Below are 21,295 nucleotides of genomic sequence, written 5' to 3'. Positions count from 1 at the left end.
GATCAAGTCCCCCATCACGCTCCCTGCTCGGCTCAGAGTCCGCTTGAGATTCTCTGCCTCTCCCTCTGCCCCCACCCCCCCAGCTTGTGCACATGAGCATGTGCTCTCTTAAAAAAAAAAAAAGTAGGACATAAAGGAAAAGAAGCGACCCTATAGGTGGTAAGGTTTCTACATTCCAGCGGAGGTAGTAAAATACAGCTTTTAAGTGGGCTGTAAAAAGTTACGAAAGTTTAATGTAATCCATAAAGCAACCAATGAAAAAACTATGCAAAGATATATAGTCAAAATCAGAATAAATTAAAATGGAAGACTAAAAAATGTTCAAATAACCCAAAAGGCAGGAAAAAATGTTTCCTCAAAAGCTACAAACTACCAAACTCTTCAGAGATGAAAAAGATAACCTGATTAGTTGTATAACTAAGAAAGAAATTAAATTTGTAGTTTAAAGTCTTCCAAAACATAAATCTCCAGGTTCAGATAGTTTTACTAGTAAATTCTACTAAACAGCTAAAGAGGAAATAACACCAATTCCATTACAATGTCTTCCAAAGAAAACAAAACAAAACAAAAACAGTAGAGAAAGGAGTGCTTTCCAGCTCATGAAACCAGCATTACCCAGATGCATAAACCAGACAAAGACAGTCCAAAAAAAAAGTACAGGTCAATATTCCTCATGAACATGAATGTAAAAATTTTCCAAGTACAAAACTGATTATAGTAATGTATCTAAAGAATAATGCACTATGACCAAATGGGATTTATCTTGAGAAGACAAAGCTGGTTTAATATTTTAAAACTCAATTAATGTAATCTACCTAATGTAATCAATTAATAGTCTAAAGAAAAAACCCACATGATCATATCAATAGATGTGGGGAAAAAATGACAAAATTCAACAATTGATTCATGATAAAAAAAAACTCTCACAAACTATGAATAGAAGGGAACTTCCTCAACATGACAAAGCCTATCTTCAAAAAACCTACAGCTAATATCATACTTAACTATGAAAGACTGAATGCTTTCAAAGATAGTCTCTTCAACAAATGGTGCTGGGAAAACTGGAGAGCTACATGCATAAGAATGAAACTGGACCCTTTCTTACACAACACACAAAAATAAATTCACAATGGATTAAAGATCTAAATGTGACACCTGAAACCATAAAATTCCTAGAATAAAACATAGGCAGTAATCTCTCTGACATCAGCTGTAGAAATATTTTTCTACATAATGTCTCCTCAGGCAAGGGAGAAAAAGCAAAATTAAACTATTAAAAAAAATAATAATAAAAAAATAAACTATTGAAACTACACCAAAATAAAAAGCTTTTACATAGTAAATGAAACCATCAACAAAAGACAGCCTGCTGAATGGGAGAAGATATTTCAAATATGTATCTGATAAGGGGTTAATCTCCAAAATATATAAAGAACTTCTATAACTCAACACCAAAAAACCACAAATAATCCAACTAAAAAAATACAAGACATGAACAGACATTTTTCCAAAGACATACAGATGGCCAAAGACACATGAAAAGATGCTCATCATCACCATCATCATCATCATCAACAGACACATGAAAAGATGCTCATCATCACGGAAATGCAAGCCAAAACCACAATGAGATAATCACTTTACAACTGTCAGAATGGCTAAAATAAAAAACACAAGAAATAACAAGTGTTGGTGAGGAAAAGGAACCCTTGTGCACTCCTGGTGGTGTGCAAGCTGGTGCAGCCACTGTGGAAGACCGTATGGAGGTTCCTCAAAAAATTAAAAATAGATCTAACCTATGATCCAATAATTCCACTACTGGGTATTTACCCAAAGAACCAAAAACACTAATTCGAAAAGATATATGCACTCCTATGTTTACGGCAGCATTATTTACAATAATCAGGATATGGAACCAACCCAAGTGTCCATTTGTAGATGAACCAAGATGTGGTATATATAGACAGTGAAATATTACTCAGCCATAAGAAAGAATGAAATCTTGCCACTTGCAACAATATGGATGGACTTAGAGGGTATAATGCTAAGAAGTCAGTCAGAGAAAGAAATACTATGTAATTTCACTCATATGTGGAATTTAAGAAACAAATGAACAAAGAAAAAAAGAGACAAACAAAAAACAGACTCTTAACTATACAGAACAAACTGGTAGTTACCAGAGGGGAGGTGGGTGGGGGGACGGATGAAACTGGTGAAGGCCATAAGAGTCCACTTACCCTGATGAGCAATGAGTAATGTTTAAAAATGTTGAATCACACTGTACACCTAAAACTATACTGTATGTTAATTATACTTGAATCAGGGAAAAAAAAAAAAAAAAGACAATGCTTTCTCCCTAAAATCAGTAACAAGGCAAGTGTGTCCACTCTTAACCATTTCTATCCAATGTCATACCAGAAGTCCTAGCTAGTGCAATAAAGCAAGACAAAGAAATAACAGGCATTCAGATTGGAAAGGAAGATATAAAACCATCTCTATTCACAGATAGTATCGTCTGTAGAAAATACCGAGGAATCTGTAAGAAAACCCCTAGGATAAGCAAGTTTAGCAAGGTCGCAGGATACAAGATTAACACAAAAATCAGCATATTTCTATATACTATCAATGTACAATTGGAAACACGATTACTGGTATAGAGTAAATTTTAATGAACTAGCTACAAGTCAAATAGATTCCCTCTGACTTTGATATACAGCTAGTTAAAAGACGTAAGTTTCTATTTCATTGACTGGTTAATTACCTAGTTTATGGACTACCCTTGACTTGTATAACTAGTGGGCCAAAAGGGACCCTTTCTTTCTGGGAAAGAGTACCAACAGCTCCATTTAGGACTCAGGGCAGTTTGATCTCCTTCACTTACTGCTCTGGACTTTCCTTAGTGGAATGCCAGGTTCTTCTTCCTCAAGCCGCTCGGCACTTTGTAGGAGAGCATGGATCTCTGGGCGCAGGTCATCCACACTAGCTTCCCCTGAGGCCAGTGCTCTGCAGTGCAACACCAAGGCGACATCTTGGTTGTAGAAATGAAAATACCGACATACTCTACTTGCTTCGTGCACACAGCCATCATCCAACAGGCGCCCAATCAGAAAGTCCAGTGACTCCTGCCCCTGCCAATCCAGCCTGTTCTCACAAGTCTCTTTGGATGGAAGGCCATTAATTTCCAAGTATTTTGATGTGTTCAGAGCAGCCAACATGGAGAGTGAAAACTTACTGGCTACGCTATCAAAGGAAAGTTCCCCACTAGTTGAGATGTGCTGCGAAAACCTGGGCTCTGTTTCCTGTTTTTCTCTGAGGGTGTGCTGGGTGATGCGGCAGAGCCAGATCTGCTTCTCCAGCTCCTCCAGCTCGTCCACAGGCCCCAGGCCCTCCTGAGCCAGCCAGTGTGCAGCCAGCGTGAGCAGCAGCTGCCGCTCCCCCGCGCGGCTCCGGCCCTCCTCAGCTGGGGGCTCAGGCGCCTGCGGGGCCTGAGCTGAGAAAAAGGAAGAAGCTGCTCTGCTTGAAATGGAATTTTTCTGAAAACTCGCATGACATTTTTTCCAGAAGTCAATTCTTGCTTGTTTCAGGGACCACTGGCCAGTGTGTTTTAAAGTCTGCATTTCCCGTGTTATCTGCGAAATTTAACAAAACACTTTTTAGCCTTTCCTGGATAAAGAAGTATCATAAATGCTAATGCTCCCTACGTGTGCCAGGCTTGTTAAAGCCAAATCAAGTCAGAGAACATGAGACTTGGCTACAGACGATCCTGGATATTTTATCTGGAAAGTTAAACTATGAATAGCAATTCTAAATTTATCTAATTGAAGGGGGTTCAAGACAAAGCCATCCTATATTTAATTCTATTCAAAGCACAAGAGCTGTGGCATATCCTGTAAGCTAACCTTGGTTTCAAGCACACATTCTATGCTAATGGGCATCCTAGGGCTCATCCATTTCTGAAAGTAATGTGTGTATCAAAAGTAAAAAAGCCTCTTCTCCTATAAATTACATTTCTCATTTGATTCTGGTTAATGCTAGCTCAAAAAGCTAAGATTTCAAATAACTTAAAAGACTAATGATACCTCTTCAATAACCAAGTTGTCCACAGGTAGTTCTGCTAATTCTGCTACCCTTCTGGCCAAAGCAAACTGTCCCTCTGTCTCCAGTTTTTCCAAAATAGATCTACATTCATGCTGAAAATTCTCAAGGCTGTAGCCGCTAATAATTCCATGATTAATGGCTATGGATGTGTCCTTTAAAATTTGGCTAAGAACACAGAGCTTCTTCACATCTGGACCTGTGCCAAAGAGAAGAGGTATAAAACATTTAATCAGTAAAATGCTGCCATCAGAGGGAAAGTATGTCTGTTTAACACAATAATGCGATTAAAGAGAACACAAAACCTATTTTTCTACTCTGGCTGGCTAGCAGATGAAACCATAAGCCATCTCCTATATGTAAGAACTATTCAAGATTCGCATAGGGGCTCAATCTACACAGCTCAGGGCAGATGTTGGTGGTCTGCTATGTAGTAGCAACTCAGTCAACCTTGGGAAGATCTGGCCATTCATTCAGGCCGATCCCATCTCTTTCTGGACTTTTTCTCCAACCCTGAACAAATTTGTTTTTATGACTGTTCACTTGCTCACTCAGTGCAGACATCATGTGGATGAAGACACAGAACCAGCAGGACAGCTCAAACTGCAGGTGGTCAATAGCCAAGTGCCTTAACAGAGCACATCATATTCAGAATGGAGCATCACTTGCTCCTTTGGACAACTACTTAAACCAGGGAGACCCAGCTGAGCTCTTGTTCTTCTCTGCTTTTTTCTTTTCTTTAAGATTTATGTATTAATTTGAAAGAGAGAGCATGGAGCAAAGCGGAGGGGCAGAAAGAGTCTTAAGCAGACTCTGTGCTGAGCACAGAGTCCGATGTGGATGAGCCAAAACCAAGGAGGGGCATGAAAAACATTCTATAGGAGCCTATTCCCAGTGGCACCTGCTGGGCTGTGGTGTGATTTCGGTAGTTCTGGGGACAGGGAGACACCCTGCACAATATCCACCAGTAGGGGGATGCTGGGTTTCTTTGTTGACAGCATATAAAACCCAGGTTTTTAGAAAAACAACTTCTTTTCTCTAGGCACATGCATGTTATACACACAGAGAACACAAATGTTCTATAAAAACAAAAAAATTTTAAGAATAAAAGCAGTGTAATGGTTAACAACATAGACAAGCCTTATAATTTTTCAAGGACACAGTAACTCTGGCAAGAAAACAGGAAGTTCATTTCTGAAAAAAATTAAAATTACTACAGATCAGTGAAAACACCTGTATGTTAAAAGGACCTACTATTTGGTCTACAGAGTAACGGACAAGTCCCCTTTTACAGACACTGCGTTTTGGAAACATCCCTCTTTGTTCCCAGTCTTCAGCCCTGCCAGCCTGCACCACAGGCACTGAGCCCAGCGTTCGGTCATGTTCTGTGCAGATATGAGCTCTCCAGGTGAGTATCTGTGAGTTTAAATGTGATAAAATAACCCTAGTAGTGAAAACGTCAGGATCTAGTATAAAACAACAACATAATCATGCAACAAAAACTTGAAATTATCAAGTCGAAAAGAAGGTAAGGCAATAATTGGTTTCACTCGATCAGCAACAACCTTAGAGACTGCCAGTGTCTGGAGGAATCCACAAAAAATAAGTATCATTCTGTTCTTGAAACCTTCAAAATGGATTAGTCATTCCTGAAACAGAGTTTGTGACCCTGAGCAATGATGACATGTTAAGGCTACTTGTCAGAAAAAAGAATGACAGTGACGGGGTGGAGACTAGTCAGGGGGAAATGCAGCTGACAAGTCCTCAGAAGGAGTAGACAGTTGTATTATTTCGAGATTATACCCAGTTGTGCTGTTTTCAATGCTTTAACCATGACTGACGTTTCCCGCAACCTCTTCTTCATACCTCATTAGGGGCTGTAAATGTAATGTTATATATCATATGCGTTTTCATTTCCTGACTGCCCTTCTAAAATATTTTTCAAGATTAAGGAAGCTAATTTCTTAACAACAACTTAACTGTAAGGACTATCTTACCATCAAAGAAGAGCTTTTCTATTCCAACAAAGAGCTGTAAAAGCTTCCCCAGTTCATACTGGGTCCCACACTGCTGCAGCATAAGCTTCAGAAGGAAACACACCTGCTCCTTCAGCCACAGGGCAGGGATGGTAGCATGGACCCTTGTGGCTGCCGTTTCAACCTAGGGAAAGAAGAGGGGGTCAGGAAAGCCGGTTTCACAGGAACAGCAAATCAAAACCTCCAAATTTGGGAAGAGCTAAGAAAGCCAAGATACCATCGAGAGTCATCTCCTATCACAAAGGGGAACGCTTATTCAGGTCCTTTCCAAATGGCAGGAATTGGAAGCCTGCCTCGGAGGAGTGGCAAAAAGAAGCCCTCCGTGGCAGTTCTGTGGTTTGTCTCTTTGTGGGACGTCCTCCTGGAGAGAGCTGTGTGTGTCGAAGTCAAGGATGAACAAGAGACCTAAAGACTGAATGCCAACTCTGGAGTGAACGGATGCAGATACCCTCAAGTTAGCGACTGCCCAACAAATACCCCTGTGAGTTGCTGTGACATTAACCTGACATGTTTCACTTAACAGCTTTACAGAGGGATGTAGGCCTGCCCTGGAGTCCAGAAGATCTGAAATTCATCTATCAAGGCCTCTTAGAAAGATTTAACATTGCCCAACGTATTCTGCCCATTTGCTTGTAGTTTCTACTACCGTTAGGGGAGGATCTTGATTAAGAAGCCTGGATCCATGTCACTACAATCAAATGCTAGCAATATTAATAGGAAGATGACCCCAAGAGGCAGGCTGCATTAGCGTGAATTAGAGCATGAGTTCTTCATCTTTATTTACTTGTTTACCTACTCCTGTTGCTTGCAGCAGAGGGTCTACAGCAGGCAGGTGATGGAACTGGTCGAACGAAAAACATACATCAAGTAAAGGGCGGAGGCAAGGATGGAAGAGGTACACTGTCCCTCCACAGGGACAAGCTGGAGCAGGGGCAGTCAGGAAGGAGTAAGACATCTGGGAGGACCTAAATATACAATGAAAAACTATAAAACTCCTAAGGGATAATATAAGAGAAAACCCAGATGACCTTGGATATGGTGATTCCTTTTTAGATACAACAATACAACATCAAAGACATAATCCATGAAAAAATAATTGACCAGATTGATTTTATTAAAATTAAAATCTTCTGCTCTACAAAACAAAATCTCAAGAGAATAAGACTAGCAACAGACTGAGAGAAAATATTTGTGAAAGACACATCTGATAATGGACTGTTATCCAAAATACACAAAGAACTCTTTAAGTGGCAAAAAACCCACACAACTCTTAAAAAATAGGCTGGGGGTGCCTGGCTGGCTCAGTAGGTACAGCATGCAAGTCCTGATCTTGGGGTTGTGAGTTTGAGCCCCATGCTGGGCACAGAGTTTACTTAAAAAAAAAAAAAGGCTGGGGGCGCCTGGGTGGCTCAGTTGGTTAAGCGACTGCCTTCAGCTCAGGTCATGATCCTGGAGTCCTGGGATCAAGTCCCGCATCGGGCTCCCTGCTCAGCGGGGAGTCTGCTTCTCCCTCTGACCCTCCCCCCTCTCATGTACTCGCTCTCTCTCATTCTCTCTCTCTCAAATAAATAAATAAAAAAAAAGGAAAAAAAAACAAAAAAGAAAAAAAAAAAAAAAGGCTGAAGACCTTAACAGCTACCTCACCAAAGAAGATATACAGAGGGCAAGTAAACATGTAAAAAGATGCTCCACATCATATGCAAATTAACACAATGACATACTGCAACATACCTATTAGAATGGCCAGACTTTGGAACACTGACAACACCACAGGCCAGCAAGGATGTGGATCCACAAGAACTCTCAGACATTGCTGGTGGGAATGCAGGTGATACAGCCACCTTGGAAGACAGTTTGATGGTTTCTTAAAAAACTAAACATACTTCGACCACTTGATCCAGCAGCTGTGCTCCTTGGTATTTACCCAAAGGAGTTAAAAATTTACATCCACACAAAAATGTGCACAAAGATGTTTAAAGAAGCTGTATTCTTTTTTTAAGATTTTATTTATTTATTTGAGAGAGAGAGAGACAGCGAGAGAGGGAACACAAGCAGGGGGAGTGGGAGAGGGAGAAGCAGTTTCCCGCTGAGCAGGGAGCCCGATGTGGGGCTCGATCCCAGGACCCTGGGATCATGACCTGAGCCGAAGGCAGATGCTTAACGACTGAGCCACCCAGGCGCCCCTAGAGCAGCTGTATTCTTAAGTGCCAAAAGTCGGAAGAAAACACTAAAAAGAAATGAGCTATTAAGCCATGAAAAGACAGGGAGGAAACTTAAATACATATCGCTAAGTGGAAGAAGCCAGTCTGAAAAGTCTATGTTCCATATAATTCCAATTTATACCACATTCTGGAAAAGGCAAAACTGGAGATAGTAAAAAGATCAGTGGTTGCCTGGGGTTGGGAGTGGGAAGGGATAAATAGGTAGAAAACAGAAGATATTTTAGTACTTTGTAGGACACTATTATAACAATGCATGTATGCAGTTATACATTTCTCCAAATGTATACCTAAAGAATGTACAACACCAAGAGTAAACCCGAAGGTAAACAATGGATTTGGGGTGATTATGATGTGTCACTATAGGTTCATCCTTGGTAACAAATGGACTGTTCTGGTGAGTGATACTGATAATGGTGAGACTCTAAATGTGTGGGAGCAGGGGATATATGGGAAAGCTCTAAACTTTCCTCTTAAATTTGTGATTAACTAAAACTATTCTAAAAAATAAATTCCTTTTAAAAACGTGGGGATGGGGGGGCGGGCGTTGGTGCAGAGTATAAAGTACCAGGATCTGTCTCCTCACTTAGACAACTGCACTGGCAAGATCTGTTCAATGCAATTATTTTGGAACTCTAGAGTCTGTTGAAGGCTTTTCAGTTCCAGAGGAAGACCTAATGGAAAGTAAATTGCTGATAATCTTGTTCAATTTCTGTCCTTAGCAGTGCTGGCTACCCACTCCCCACCCTTAGCCACATGGGAGGCAGCTGGGCATGTACATGTTTCTGCGGCAGCTTGCACAAGGCTTGTAGAAGTTGCAGGGACAAAAAGGTACCTATCCTCCAAATATCAAAAATTGGTGCTCTGTTGTTTCCGACCATAGAGGTGCAGGCAAGGAGGTGGGCCGCCATTACAATGTTTCACCTCACCCACCGGTGCCAGCCCCTCCCCCTCCAACTGAACAGACTTCCAGAGATTTAAAGGGCTGGCACCAGGTCGCCTGGGTGGCTCAGTTGGTTAAGCGTCTGCCTTCGGCTCAGGTCATGATCCCAGGGTTCTGGCATCAAGTCCCACATCGGGCTCCCTGCTCAGCGGGGAACCTGCTTCTCCCTCTGCCTCTCCCTCTGGCTTGTGCTCTCTTGCTTTCTCTCTCTCTCAAATAAATAAAATCTTTAAAAAAAAATTTAAAAAATAAAGAACTGGCAGCCTTTTCCTCCCCACTCCCTTCATTTTCTGCTTTTTTCCCTCTTGGGAGCCAAACATTAAAGATTAGGACAATTAAAAACAACTGCATATATGAGGAAAATTAGAAAGTGACTCTGTATATGCAGGGAAAGGCTCAGAAAAAACCTGAGAAGACCTTAGGTTTACACTTCATGCCAATCCTTGGCACAGAAATGACTTTTGACCATCCAAAACCCAAAAATAACAAAAACAATAACAAAAACTACAAGCCCTGGGGAAGTGGGAGAATCTGATTTCCAGGGTCACCACATTATTAGATCCAAATGTCCAGAGTTCAACAGAGAATCACAAGGTATACAAAGAAACAGGAAAATAGGCCTCATTCAAAGAGGAAAAAAAAATGACAGAAACTGTTCCTAAAACAGACCTAATGACAGATACACTAGACACAGATTTTTTTTCTTTTTTTTCTTTTATTAACTAGACAGATTTTAAAACAACTGTTTTAACTAAAGAAGATGTAGAGAAAGTCAAGAAAACAATGTGTGAACAAAATGGAAATATCAACAAAGAGAAAAACCTAAAAAAAACAAAATTCTAGAGCTGAAAAGTAAAATAACAATGAAAGTAAAATTAAAATAACAAATTTACTAGAGGGATTGAAAGGCAGATGTGAGCACGCAGAATTAAAAATCAGCAAATTTAGAAGCAGGACAATGGAAATCATCAAGTTTGAGGAAGAGAAAGAAGAAGACTGAAGAAAAGCAAACGGAGCCCTAAGAGACCTATGGGACATTATCAAGTGGACTAACATAAGTATCATGTAAGTCCCAGAAGAAGAAAGGAGTAGAGAAAATATTTGAAGAAATAATGGCTGAAAGCTTCCCAAACTTGATGAAAGACATGAATATAAACAAAATATAAACATCTAAGAAGTTCAACAAACTCTAAGCGAGATGAACTGAAAGAAACCCATAATGAGATACATTATAATCAAACTTGCTTAAGATAAAGAACAAAAAAAGAAATTTGGAAGCAATAGGAGAGAAGTGGCAGATCAAATACAAGGGACCCTCAAGAACTTCGGAGGCCAGAAGACAGTGGGCTGATATATTTAAAGTGCTCAAAGAAAAATACTGTCATCAAGAGTCCTATATCCAGCGGAACTATCCTTCAAAAGTGAGGGGAAAATTAAGACATTCCCAGGGAAACAAAAGCTGAGGGGGTCTGACCAGTAGACTGGCCTTGCCAAGAAGTCTGTAAGGTAAAATGAAAGGACACTAGACGGTACCTCAAAGCCATATGCAGAAATAAAGAGCTCAATAAACGTAAATACATGGGCAGTTATAAAAGCCAGTATTAGTGGGGCGCCTGGGTGGCTCAATTGTTAAGTGTGTGCCTTCGGCTCAGGTAATGATCCCAGGGTTCTGGGATCGAGCCCTGCATCGGGCTCCCTGCTCCGTGGGAAGCCTGCTTCTCCCTCTCCCGCTCCCCCTGCTTGTGTTCCCTCTCTCACTGTGTCACTTTCTGTCAAATAAATAAATAAACTCTTAAAAAAAAAAAAAAGCCAGTATTACTGGAGCACTGGGTTTCTGTTTTCCATGTGATTTAAGAGACTAATGCATATAAAGAAAAAAAAGCAGTTATTAGTATAAAAGCTGGTATTACTGTAACTTTGGTTTGTAACCCCAAATCTTGTTTTCTTCATAATTTAAGAGACTAATGCCCTGAAAAGAATTATTTATGTTTTGGGGCACATAATGTATAAAGATGTAATCTGGTGACATCAACAACTAAAAGGTGTGAGGTCAGAGCTGCAAAGGAGCACTTTTCATATGTTATTGAAGTTAAGCTGGCATAAATTCATGGTAACCAAAAATAAAACAGCTATAGGATAAGCACAAAATGAAATGAGAAAGGAATTTAAACATGTCACTACAAAAAATCAACTAAACACAAAAGAAAACAGTAATGTGGGAAATGAGAAACAAAAAAGCTACAAGGTATAAAGAAAACCAACAGCACAATGGCAGAAGCAAGTTCTTCCTGGTCAGTAATTACTTCAAATGTAAATGGATTAAGCTCTCCAATTAAAAGACCGAGATTAGCAGGATAGCCAAAAACACATGATCCAACTATGTGCTGTCTACAAGAGACTCACTTGAGATCCAAAGACATAAACAGGTTGAAAGTGGAAGGATGGAAAGAAGTACTCCATGCAAATAGTAACAAAGAAAAGCAAGGGTGGCTATAATAGTATCAGACAAAATAAACATTAAACTTTGTCTCTTGTAAGAGACAGAGATTAGATACTAATAAAACGTTCAATACAGCAAGAAAATATAGCAATTATAAACATTTACATATGGGGTGCCTGGGTGGCTCAGTTGGTTGGGTGACTGCCTTCGGCTCAGGTCATGATCCTGGAGTCCCAGGATCGAGTCCCGCATTGGGCTCCCTGCTCGGCAGGGAGTCTGCTTCTCCCTCTGACCCTCCCCCCTCTCATGCTCTCTCTATCTCATTCTCTCTCAAATGAATAAATAAAAATTAAAAAAAAAAAAGATTTAAACATTCACATACGTAATGACAGATGATCAAAAGCAAAAGCTGATGGAATTGAAGGGAGAAATAGAAAGTTCTACAATAACAGTTGAAGACTTCAATACCGCACTCACAATAATGGATAGAATGAGACAGAGATAAGAAAATAGAGGACTTAACACAATAAACTGAATGGATTAACAGACATATAAAGAATGTTCTACCCAAGAACAATAGAAAACACATTCTTCTCAAGTGCACATGAGATATTTTCCAGGAGAGACCATATGTTAAGCCATAAGTTTCAATAGATTTTAAAAGACAGATATACAAAATATTTCTTCTGACTACAATGGGATAAAATTAGAAGTCATCATTATCAAAAGGAAAACTGAAAATTCACAAAATCATGGAAATTAACACGTTTTTATAAAGAGAGAAGTGTCAAATTACTAAAATCAGCAATTTTCGTAGGGCCATTACTACCCATTCCACAGAAATAAAAGGGATTATAAGAGAGTACTATGAACAACTGCATGCCAAAAAGTGGGTAACTTATGAAATGGGCAAATTCCTTGAAACGTAAAACCTACCAAGACTAAATCACAAATAAATAGATAATGTTAATAGACCTATAGCTAGTAAGGAGACTGACTCAGAAATCAAAAATCTCCCCACAAAGAAAAGCCCTGGACAGGATGGCTTCAGTGGTGAATTCTAAAAACATTTAAAGAACTACGACCAACCTTTCTCAAACTTTCCCAAATTACTGAAGAGGAGGGAACTCCTCCAAACTCATTTTATGAAACCAGCATAATCTGGATACTAAAGAGATGAAGACACTATAAGAAAACTATAGACCAGTATCTCTTATGAACACTGATGTAAAAATCCTCAACAGAATACTGGCAAACTGAATTCAGCAGCATATTAAAAGGATTATTCACCATTATCAAATGTGATTTATTCCCTAGGATGCAAGGATGCTACAACATACAAAAAAATAAAATAAAATAAATCAATGGATATATCACATCAACAGAACGTAAGAAAAAAAACCCACATGATTATTTCAATTGATGTAAAAAAAAAAGTATTTGACAAAATTCAATACTATTTCAAGGTTAAAAAAAAAAAAACTCAACAAATTGGGAATAGAAAAACTATCCTACATAATAAAAGCCAGAGTGAACATTTTACTCAATGGTGAAGGACTGAAACCATTCTTCTCAGATTAAGAAGGCAAGGATGTCTGTTTTCAACACTTCTATTCCACACAGTATTGAAAGTTCTAGCCAGAGCCTTTAGGCAAGGGAAAAAAAAAAAAAGGAGCACCCAGTTTAGAAAAGAAATAAAATTATTTCTGCAGATGATATGATCCTATATGTAGAAAACCCTAATGATTACACACGCACACACACACACACATTCAATAAATGAATTCAGTAAAGTAGCAGGATAGAGAGTCAACACACAAAAATCAGTTGCATTTCTATACACAAACACTGAACAAACCATAAAGGAAATAATTCCATTTCCAAAAGCATCAAAAAGAATAAATTACTTAGGAATTAATCAAAGAAGTAAAAGACTTGTACAGTAAAAATTACAAAATACTGCTGAAATTAAAGACATAAATAAATGCAACTTCCAATTTCATAGGTTGGAAGCCTTAATGTTGTTAAAACAATACTATCCAAAGCGATCTTTGAATTCAACACAATCCCTATCAAAATCCCAATGATGTGTTTTTACAGAAATAGGAAAACCTATCCTAAAACCATTTGGGATCTTAAGGGACCCTCAATAGCCAAAATAATCTTGAAAAAGAAAAACTCATGTTCCCTGATTTCAAAACTTACTACAATGCTGTAGTAATTAAACATGTACCATTGGCATAGAGACATAAAGACTAATAGAACAGAAAGTCCAGAAATACACCCTCACATATATGGTCTAATGATTTTTGACAAGGGTGCCAAGACTATTCAATGAGGAAAGGACAATATTTTCAACAAATGGTGCTAGGAAGACTGAATTTCCACATGCAAAAGAATGAAGCTGGACCCTTACCTAACACATACACAAAAATTAACTCAAAATGGGCTAAGAACCGAAATATGAGACCTAACGCAATAAAAACTCTTAGAAGAAAACACAGGACAAAAGCTTCACAACACTAGGTTTGGCAATAACTTCTTGGATAGGACACCAAAGGCACAAGGAACAAGGGAAAAAAATAGGCAAATTGAACTTCATGAACATTTAAAAAAATTGTGCATCTAAAGACACTATCATCAGTAAAAAGGCAGCCCAAAGAGTGGGAGAAATTATGTGCAAATTATATATGATTAATATGTCAATGGGGATTACTTCAATAATATACAAAATTCCTAACAACAATAACAAAATAAACAACAAAATTCAAAAATGGGCAAAGGGCTTAAATAGACATTTCTTCAAAGACTATATACAAATGGCCAATAAGCATGAGAAGATGCTCAACATCATTAATCATTAGGAAAACGCAAATCAAAACTACTATGAGACACTACCTCATACCCATTAGGATAACTACTATCAAAAAGACAGAAAACCATGGGGTGCCTGGCTGGCTGAGTCGGTAGAGCATGCAACTCTTGATCTTGGGGTCTCCACACTGGGTGTAGAGCTTACTTAAAAACAAAACAAGTGTTGAGGAGGATGTGGAGAGACTGGAACCTTGGATACTGTTGTGGCAAGGTGAAACGGTACGGCCTCTACAGAAAGCAGTATGACAGGTCCTCAAAATATTAAAGCTAGAGTTACCATATCATCCAGCAATTCCACTTCGGGGAGGAATACCCAAAAGAACTGAAGGCAGGATCTCGAAGAGATTATTTGTATACCATGTTCACAGTAGCATAATTAAAATGTGGAAGCGACCCAAATATTCATGGATAGAGGAATGGATAGCAAAATGTGGCATATACATAAAATGAAATTTTTTTTTCATTTTAAAAGTTATTTTTATTGTGGAAAAGATCATATATGCAAAAGCATGCATAAAATAAAACTACACTGTTTAAGGAAAAATAAAAACAATTTTGATGCTGAATATACAAGGTGAACAAATGGAACTCTACTAGTAGCTTAGATTACCCCTCCTGGATGACATCACATCCCTACAATCTCCCTCCCAGGAGGAAACGTTATCCTCATTTTTTTTTCTTTTAATTTTTATTTAAATTCAATTAATTAACATATAATGTATTATTAGTTTCAGAGGTAGAGGTCAGTGACTCATCAGTCTTATATAATACCCAGTGCTCATTACATCATGTGGCCCTCCTTAATGCCCATCACCCAGTTACTCCATCCCTCCGCCCACCTCCCGTCCAGCAACCCTCAGGTTCTTTCCTATGATTAAGAGTCTCTTATGGGGGCGCCTGGGTGGCTCAGTTGGTTAAGCGGCTGCCTTCGGCTCAGGTCATGATCCTGGAGTCCCTGGATCGAGTCCCGCATCGGGCTCCCTGCTCGACAGGGAGTCTGCTTCTCCCTCTGACCCTCCCCCCTCTCATGTGCTCTCTCTCTCATTCTCTCTCTCCCAAATAAATAAAATCTTAAAAAAAAAAAAAAGTCTCTTATGGTTTGTCTCCCTCTCTGGTTTCATCTTGTTTTATTTTTTCCTCTCTTCCCCTATGATCCTCTGTTTTGTTTCTTAATATGAGTGAGATCATATGACAATTGTCTTTCTCTGATTGACTTATTTTGCTTAGTAGAATACTCTCTAGTTCCAACCACGTCACTGCAAATGGCAAGATTTCACTTTTGAAGGCTGAGTAGTATTCCACTGAATATACATACCACATCTTCTTTATCTATTCATCTGTCGATGGACATCTGCACTCTTTCCATAGCTTGGCTATTGTGGACATTGCTGCTATAAACATCGGGGTGCATGTGCCCCTTAGGATCATTACATTTGTATCTTTGGGGTAAATATGCAGGAGTGTAATTGTTGGGTTGTATGATAGCTCTATTTTCAATCTTCTGAGGAACCTCCATACTGTTTTCCAGAGTGGCTGCACCAGCTTGCATTCCTACCAACAGTGTAAGAGGGTTCCCCTTTCTCTTCATCCTTGCCAACATCTGTCATTTCCTGACTTGTTCATTTTAGCCATTCTGACTAGTGTGAGGTGGTATCTCATTGAGGTTTTGATTTGTATTTCCCTGATGCCAAATGATGTGGAGCACTCTTTCATGTGTCTGTTGGCCATTTGGATGTCTTCTTTGCAGAAATGTCTGTTCATGTCTTCTGCCCATTTCTTGATTGGATTATTTGTTCTTTGGGTGTTGAGTTTGATAAATTCTTTATAGATTTTGGATACTAGCCCTTTATCTGATTAAGACATTTGCAAATATCGGGGCGCCTGGGTGGCTCAGTCGTTAAGCGTCTGCCTTCGGCTCAGGTCGCGATCCCGGGGTCCTGGGATCGAGCCCCACATCGGGCTTCCTGCTCAGCGGGGAGCCTGCTTCTCCCTCTCCCACTCCCCCTGCTTGTGTTCCCTCTCTCGCTGTCTCTCTGTCAAATAAATAAATAAAATCTTAAAAAAAAAAAAAAAGACATTTGCAAATATCTTCTCCCATTCTGTAGGTTGTCTTTGGTTTTGTCAACTGTTTCCTTTGCTATGCAAAAGCTTTGTATCTTGATGAAGTCCCAATAGTTTATTTTTGCCTTTTGTTTCCCTTGCCTTTGGAGACGTGTCTAGCAAGAAATTGCTGCGGCTGAGGTCGAAGTGGTTTCTGCCTGTGTTCTTCTCTAGGATTTTGATAGATTCCTGTCTCACGTTTAGGTCTTTCATCCATTTTGAGTCTATTTTTGTGTATGGTGTAAGGAAATGGTCCAGTTTCATTCTTCTCCATGGGGCTGTCCAATTTTCCCAACACCATTTGTTGAAGAGACTGTCTTTTATACTACTGGATATTCTTTCCTACTTTGTCGAAGATTAGTTGACCACAGAGTTGAGGGTCCATTCCTGGGTTCTCTATTCTGTTCCACTGATCTGTGTGTCTGTTTTTGTGCCAGCACCATACTGTCTTGATGATCACAGCTTTGTAATATAGCTTGAAGTCGGAATTGTGATACCACCAGCTTTGGTTTTCTTTTTCAACATTCCTTTTGCTATTCAGGGTCTTTTCTGTTTCCATACAAATTTTAGGATTATTTGTTCCAGCTCTGTGAAAAATGTTGATGGTGTTTTGATAGGGATTGCACTGAATGTATAGATTACTCTAGGTAGCATAAGCATTTTAACAATATTTGTTCTTCCCATCCATGAGCATGTAATATTTTTCCATTTCTTTGTGTCTTCCTCAATTTCTTTCATGAGTGTTCTATAGTTTTCAGAGTATAGATCCTTTGCCTCTTTGGTTAGGTTTATTCCCAGATATCTTACAGTTTTTGGTGCAATTGTAAATGGGATTGACTCCTTAATTTCTCTTTCTTCTGTCTCATTGTTAGTGTATAAAAAGGCAACTGATTTCTGTGCATTGATTTTACATCCTGACATTTTGCTTAATTCCTGTATGAGTTCTAGCAATTTTGGGGTGGAGTCTTTTGGGTTTTTCACAGAGAGTATCATGTCATCGGCGAAGAGTGAGAGTTTGACTTCTTCTTTGCCGATTTGAATGCCAAAATTTTATTTCTTTTTGTTGTCTGACTACTGAGGCCAGGGCTTCTAGTTCTATGTTGAACAACAGTGAGGAGAGTGGACATCCCTGCCGTGTTCCTGACCTTAGGGGAAAGGCTCTGTTTTTCCCCAACATACAATGGAATTTTATTCAGCATTTAAAAGGAAGGAAATTCTGCATTCTATATGGATGAAACTTGATACTATGCTAAGTGAAATAAACCATTCATAAAAAGACAAATATTGTATGATTCCACTTATATGAGGTATTAAAGTAGCCAAATCATAAAGACAAAAAAGTAGAATTGTGATTGCCAGGGGCTGGGAATAAAGGAGTTCTTGTTTCACGGGTATAGAGTTTCGGTTTTACAACATGAAAAGGGTGAGGGGGATGGATGGTGGTAATGGTCGCACAACAATGGGAATGTATTTAATACCACTGAACTGTACACTTAATGGTTAAAATGGTAAATGGTATGTGTATTTTGCTCCAAAAAATAATTAACAACTCAAAAGAAAAGAAAGAAAAGATATCTGGTAGAGCCCCAACCATGGAGAGTGACAAACTAAGGAAATTAACATTCCTATTTGCTGTGATTTTGGAACCTCAGGCATATTTGAATAACTGATGCAATATTTTCAAATAATGTAACTTTTAAACCTTCCTTATGGTTACTGATTGAGAGCAAAAGCCTATACTAAGGTTCCACCGTGATGTGTTTGTTGGGTAGAACCAGTATATAGTTTTGTCTCATTTATCACAGAGTTCTTGTGGGGTCAAGAAAGCAGAAGTGCTAAAACCCCAAGCAGGACTAAGGCACATTTTTCTTCCTTCCTTATGACTTTCTCTTTTCTTCCATAGGGTTAATTAGCTCCACATGATAAACAGGCCTGAAACAAGCACTAAATAGGTACAGCCTGAAATTGACCACATGGCTCAGCATCATTTGGACAGGGACCATGAGGACTGTTGATGAAAAAATCCATTACTGTCAGTCACAGTGAATAACGCAGTATTAAACACCCTTCACACTCAATGCTGTTGGAGTGTGAAGTGGCAAAATGTGGCCCATGAACCACCACACTCCTCTTGAGCATCCATAGCAGGTCCTGTTAATCCCTTTCCCACTGAGCTTGGCTGCAGCTCAGAACACTGATCAGAATTAGCACATTAGATGAAACTTCTCTGTCATGCCTGGCAACTGAGGTGTATATAGGCAAGGCCACTGTAACTCCTGTCCTGTCTCCCCACCTCTGGAACAGTACAAATCAGTTAGTTTGAATTATGCCACATATCAGCTACTCGCCTGCTGTCATAGCCTGACTACTAGCAGGTAACAGGCCACTCGAACCAATTTCAGATCAGTGACAAAGAGCAGTAGGGTTCCAACTTACAGTTTCAAAGCTCTTTTGGAACTCCAGAAGTTTCGCTTCAGCTTCCTTATAATTCTTGAAGAACATACACAGTTCATACATCTCCATCATCAACAGTAGTGGGGAATCCTTTGAGGAAGAGTTTGGATGAAATTACAAAATCGTGAAGTCAATCAATAGTATTTTCTCAATGAAAAATGACAATATAAGAAGTTAAAGACATAAGTACTACTAGTAACAGTTTCATAGAATTAAATCATATCTGTTAAAAAGAAAGGAGGTTAAATTTATATTTCTTTTACCTTTTAGAAAAAAGATATTCAGGCCAGGTACACCTACTCAACAGTCTGTTTTCTGTCTGTTCTGTACTTGGTCCACTGCCCAAGAGCTGGAGACATTCCACTAGATGGTGCTAGGTATGGTACCTCTACATACACTCCTGGAAAATGGGCTCCACTGAGCTGCCAACCTACTGCTGTCTTTGGCATTTCTATCATTTTGGTGGGAGCTTTTCAGTCAGAAGACAGGAATTTTGGAATGAGAAAGTATAGATCTGAACTATAAACACACTACTTACTAAAGTACTTTGAGACCCTGGGCATGTTACTTAAATTCTGTGAGCCTGAGTTTATTACTCTAAAATGAGGATACTACCACTTCATAACATCCTCATATAATATTATCTTTCTATAGGATTATTGTGAGAACTGATGAAAATAATATATATAAAGTTCTTTGCTAAATAAATGGTAGTTCTGTTATCATTATTTGTTGTTGGCTAAAAAAAGCAGATAAAAACAACTGAAAAAGTCAATGGGGATATTCTGAAGTAACCCTTTTAGATACAGGAATGACATGAAGTGACTATCACTACCTTAAAGAAAAGTTGGAAACCTCTGATGAGAGTTTTGCTCTTCTGCTTTGTTAATAATGTTCTCCAGATGACTGAGAGGTCTTGAAGGTCCCACATGTGTTCTTCCATTGAGCCCCGAATGTGTTCTGTTGCTTCAGCTGCAACACTGTCCTCCACAGACGTGATGATCCAAACACAGAGACAAGGAATAGTACTGGCATCCTACCACAGGATGAAAACTTTTCAAAATAAAATAACATTTGTGTCTGGATTACCTGACAGAGGGACTTGGGGGCTCCCAGCAATGCTACAAACATGGGTAGAGATTTCCTGTTTAGAACAAGTTACCTCAATAAATTGGTTAAACTAGCTTGAAAAGCCTCCAAACATGGAATAAACTCTAATGAACAACCAAGGGACTATTATAAACTGTTCTGTAGAGTGTAACCTATCAAAAGACCAAGAGACTGAGCGGAAGTTGTAGAAGTACTAAGAAAACAAGACTGGCTTCCACAGAAATGCTGATCAAGGTACTGTCTAGAGCATCCCACTTCTCTGCTCAAGCGTCAGGGTCCTTTCTCTATGACTGCCAACCAGGAACCAAGGCTCGGACCACTTAAATTACGGAATATTAAGGTAAAAGAAGTATACTAGATAGCCCAGAGCCTAAGCTGGAAAAGCACAAAAGTTACAGTGACCTTGAAAACATGGCAGAGCCTCACTGTCATCATCACCCCACTTCCTCTCTGATTATCAGCCTTCCCTGTCCCTTTCCATTGTTTCTATTGCTCTATGGGTCCTTAATTTAGGCTTCTCATTATCCTCACCTGGAGACATGAGGCCAGGACACTAAGGATAGGGGCTTGTTGTTTCACTGCTTCAGCTAGGAGCCAGCACCAGGAGTTTGGCTCCTCTGAGCACCGGAGCAGAACTTCAAAAAAATCAGCCATCTCTTCTTTGTTTCTCTGGAGTTCCTGGGGGGCCCTGCTACAGACTTGATCACTGTCCATTCTGGAGTTAGACACTGAGGTCAAGTTCTCAAAAGCCAGTCTTAAGTGGTCTTGAAGGACAGGACTGAAATACTGAAGAAGAGATTTCACCTAGAAAACATATTAGATGGTAAAGACCAATTTCATCTAGAGCTGAAAAATGTTAGAGAAAAGCAGAGGCAAAATTGTTCTTTCTCACCCTGAACTGTGTGTGTGGGAAGTGACCATATCATTTTACAAAGTTATTTGTTGCTTTGGAGTGAATTTCCATATTTAATCTGGAGTCACAAAAACTCTTCCTTCAGCTTTTTAGTACTAATGACTAATCCTG

At 39.2% G+C, this 21,295-nt stretch overlaps 1 protein-coding gene across 4 annotated transcripts in view; it reads right to left on the bottom strand.

Moving 5' to 3' along the window:
• SPG11 (SPG11 vesicle trafficking associated, spatacsin) overlaps positions 1-21,295 on the bottom strand; it is an 82,152-nt gene that overhangs the window by 11,900 nt on the left and 48,957 nt on the right. For all 4 annotated transcript variants that reach the window (XR_010405026.1, XM_045900169.2, XM_045900170.2 and 1 more), the window contains 6 exons: positions 20,803-21,075; positions 19,997-20,197; positions 19,144-19,251; positions 6,093-6,255; positions 4,080-4,294; positions 2,882-3,629 (listed from right to left, as the gene is read on the bottom strand). Coding sequence is in view for 3 of the 4 variants with exons in the window: in XM_045900169.2 (XP_045756125.2) it covers positions 2,882-3,629; positions 4,080-4,294; positions 6,093-6,255; positions 19,144-19,251; positions 19,997-20,197; positions 20,803-21,075 (1,708 nt within the window). In the remaining variant the exon portion in view is untranslated. The remainder of the gene's footprint in view (positions 1-2,881; positions 3,630-4,079; positions 4,295-6,092; positions 6,256-19,143; positions 19,252-19,996; positions 20,198-20,802; positions 21,076-21,295) is intronic.

The sequence above is a fragment of the Mirounga angustirostris genome, unplaced genomic scaffold (assembly GCF_029215605.1).
Source record: "Mirounga angustirostris isolate CCGP_5_RB_7025 unplaced genomic scaffold, mMirAng1.0.hap1 SCAF_9, whole genome shotgun sequence".
Lineage (NCBI taxonomy): Eukaryota > Metazoa > Chordata > Mammalia > Carnivora > Phocidae > Mirounga > Mirounga angustirostris.
This window is presented reverse-complemented; position numbering and strand designations above follow the sequence as displayed.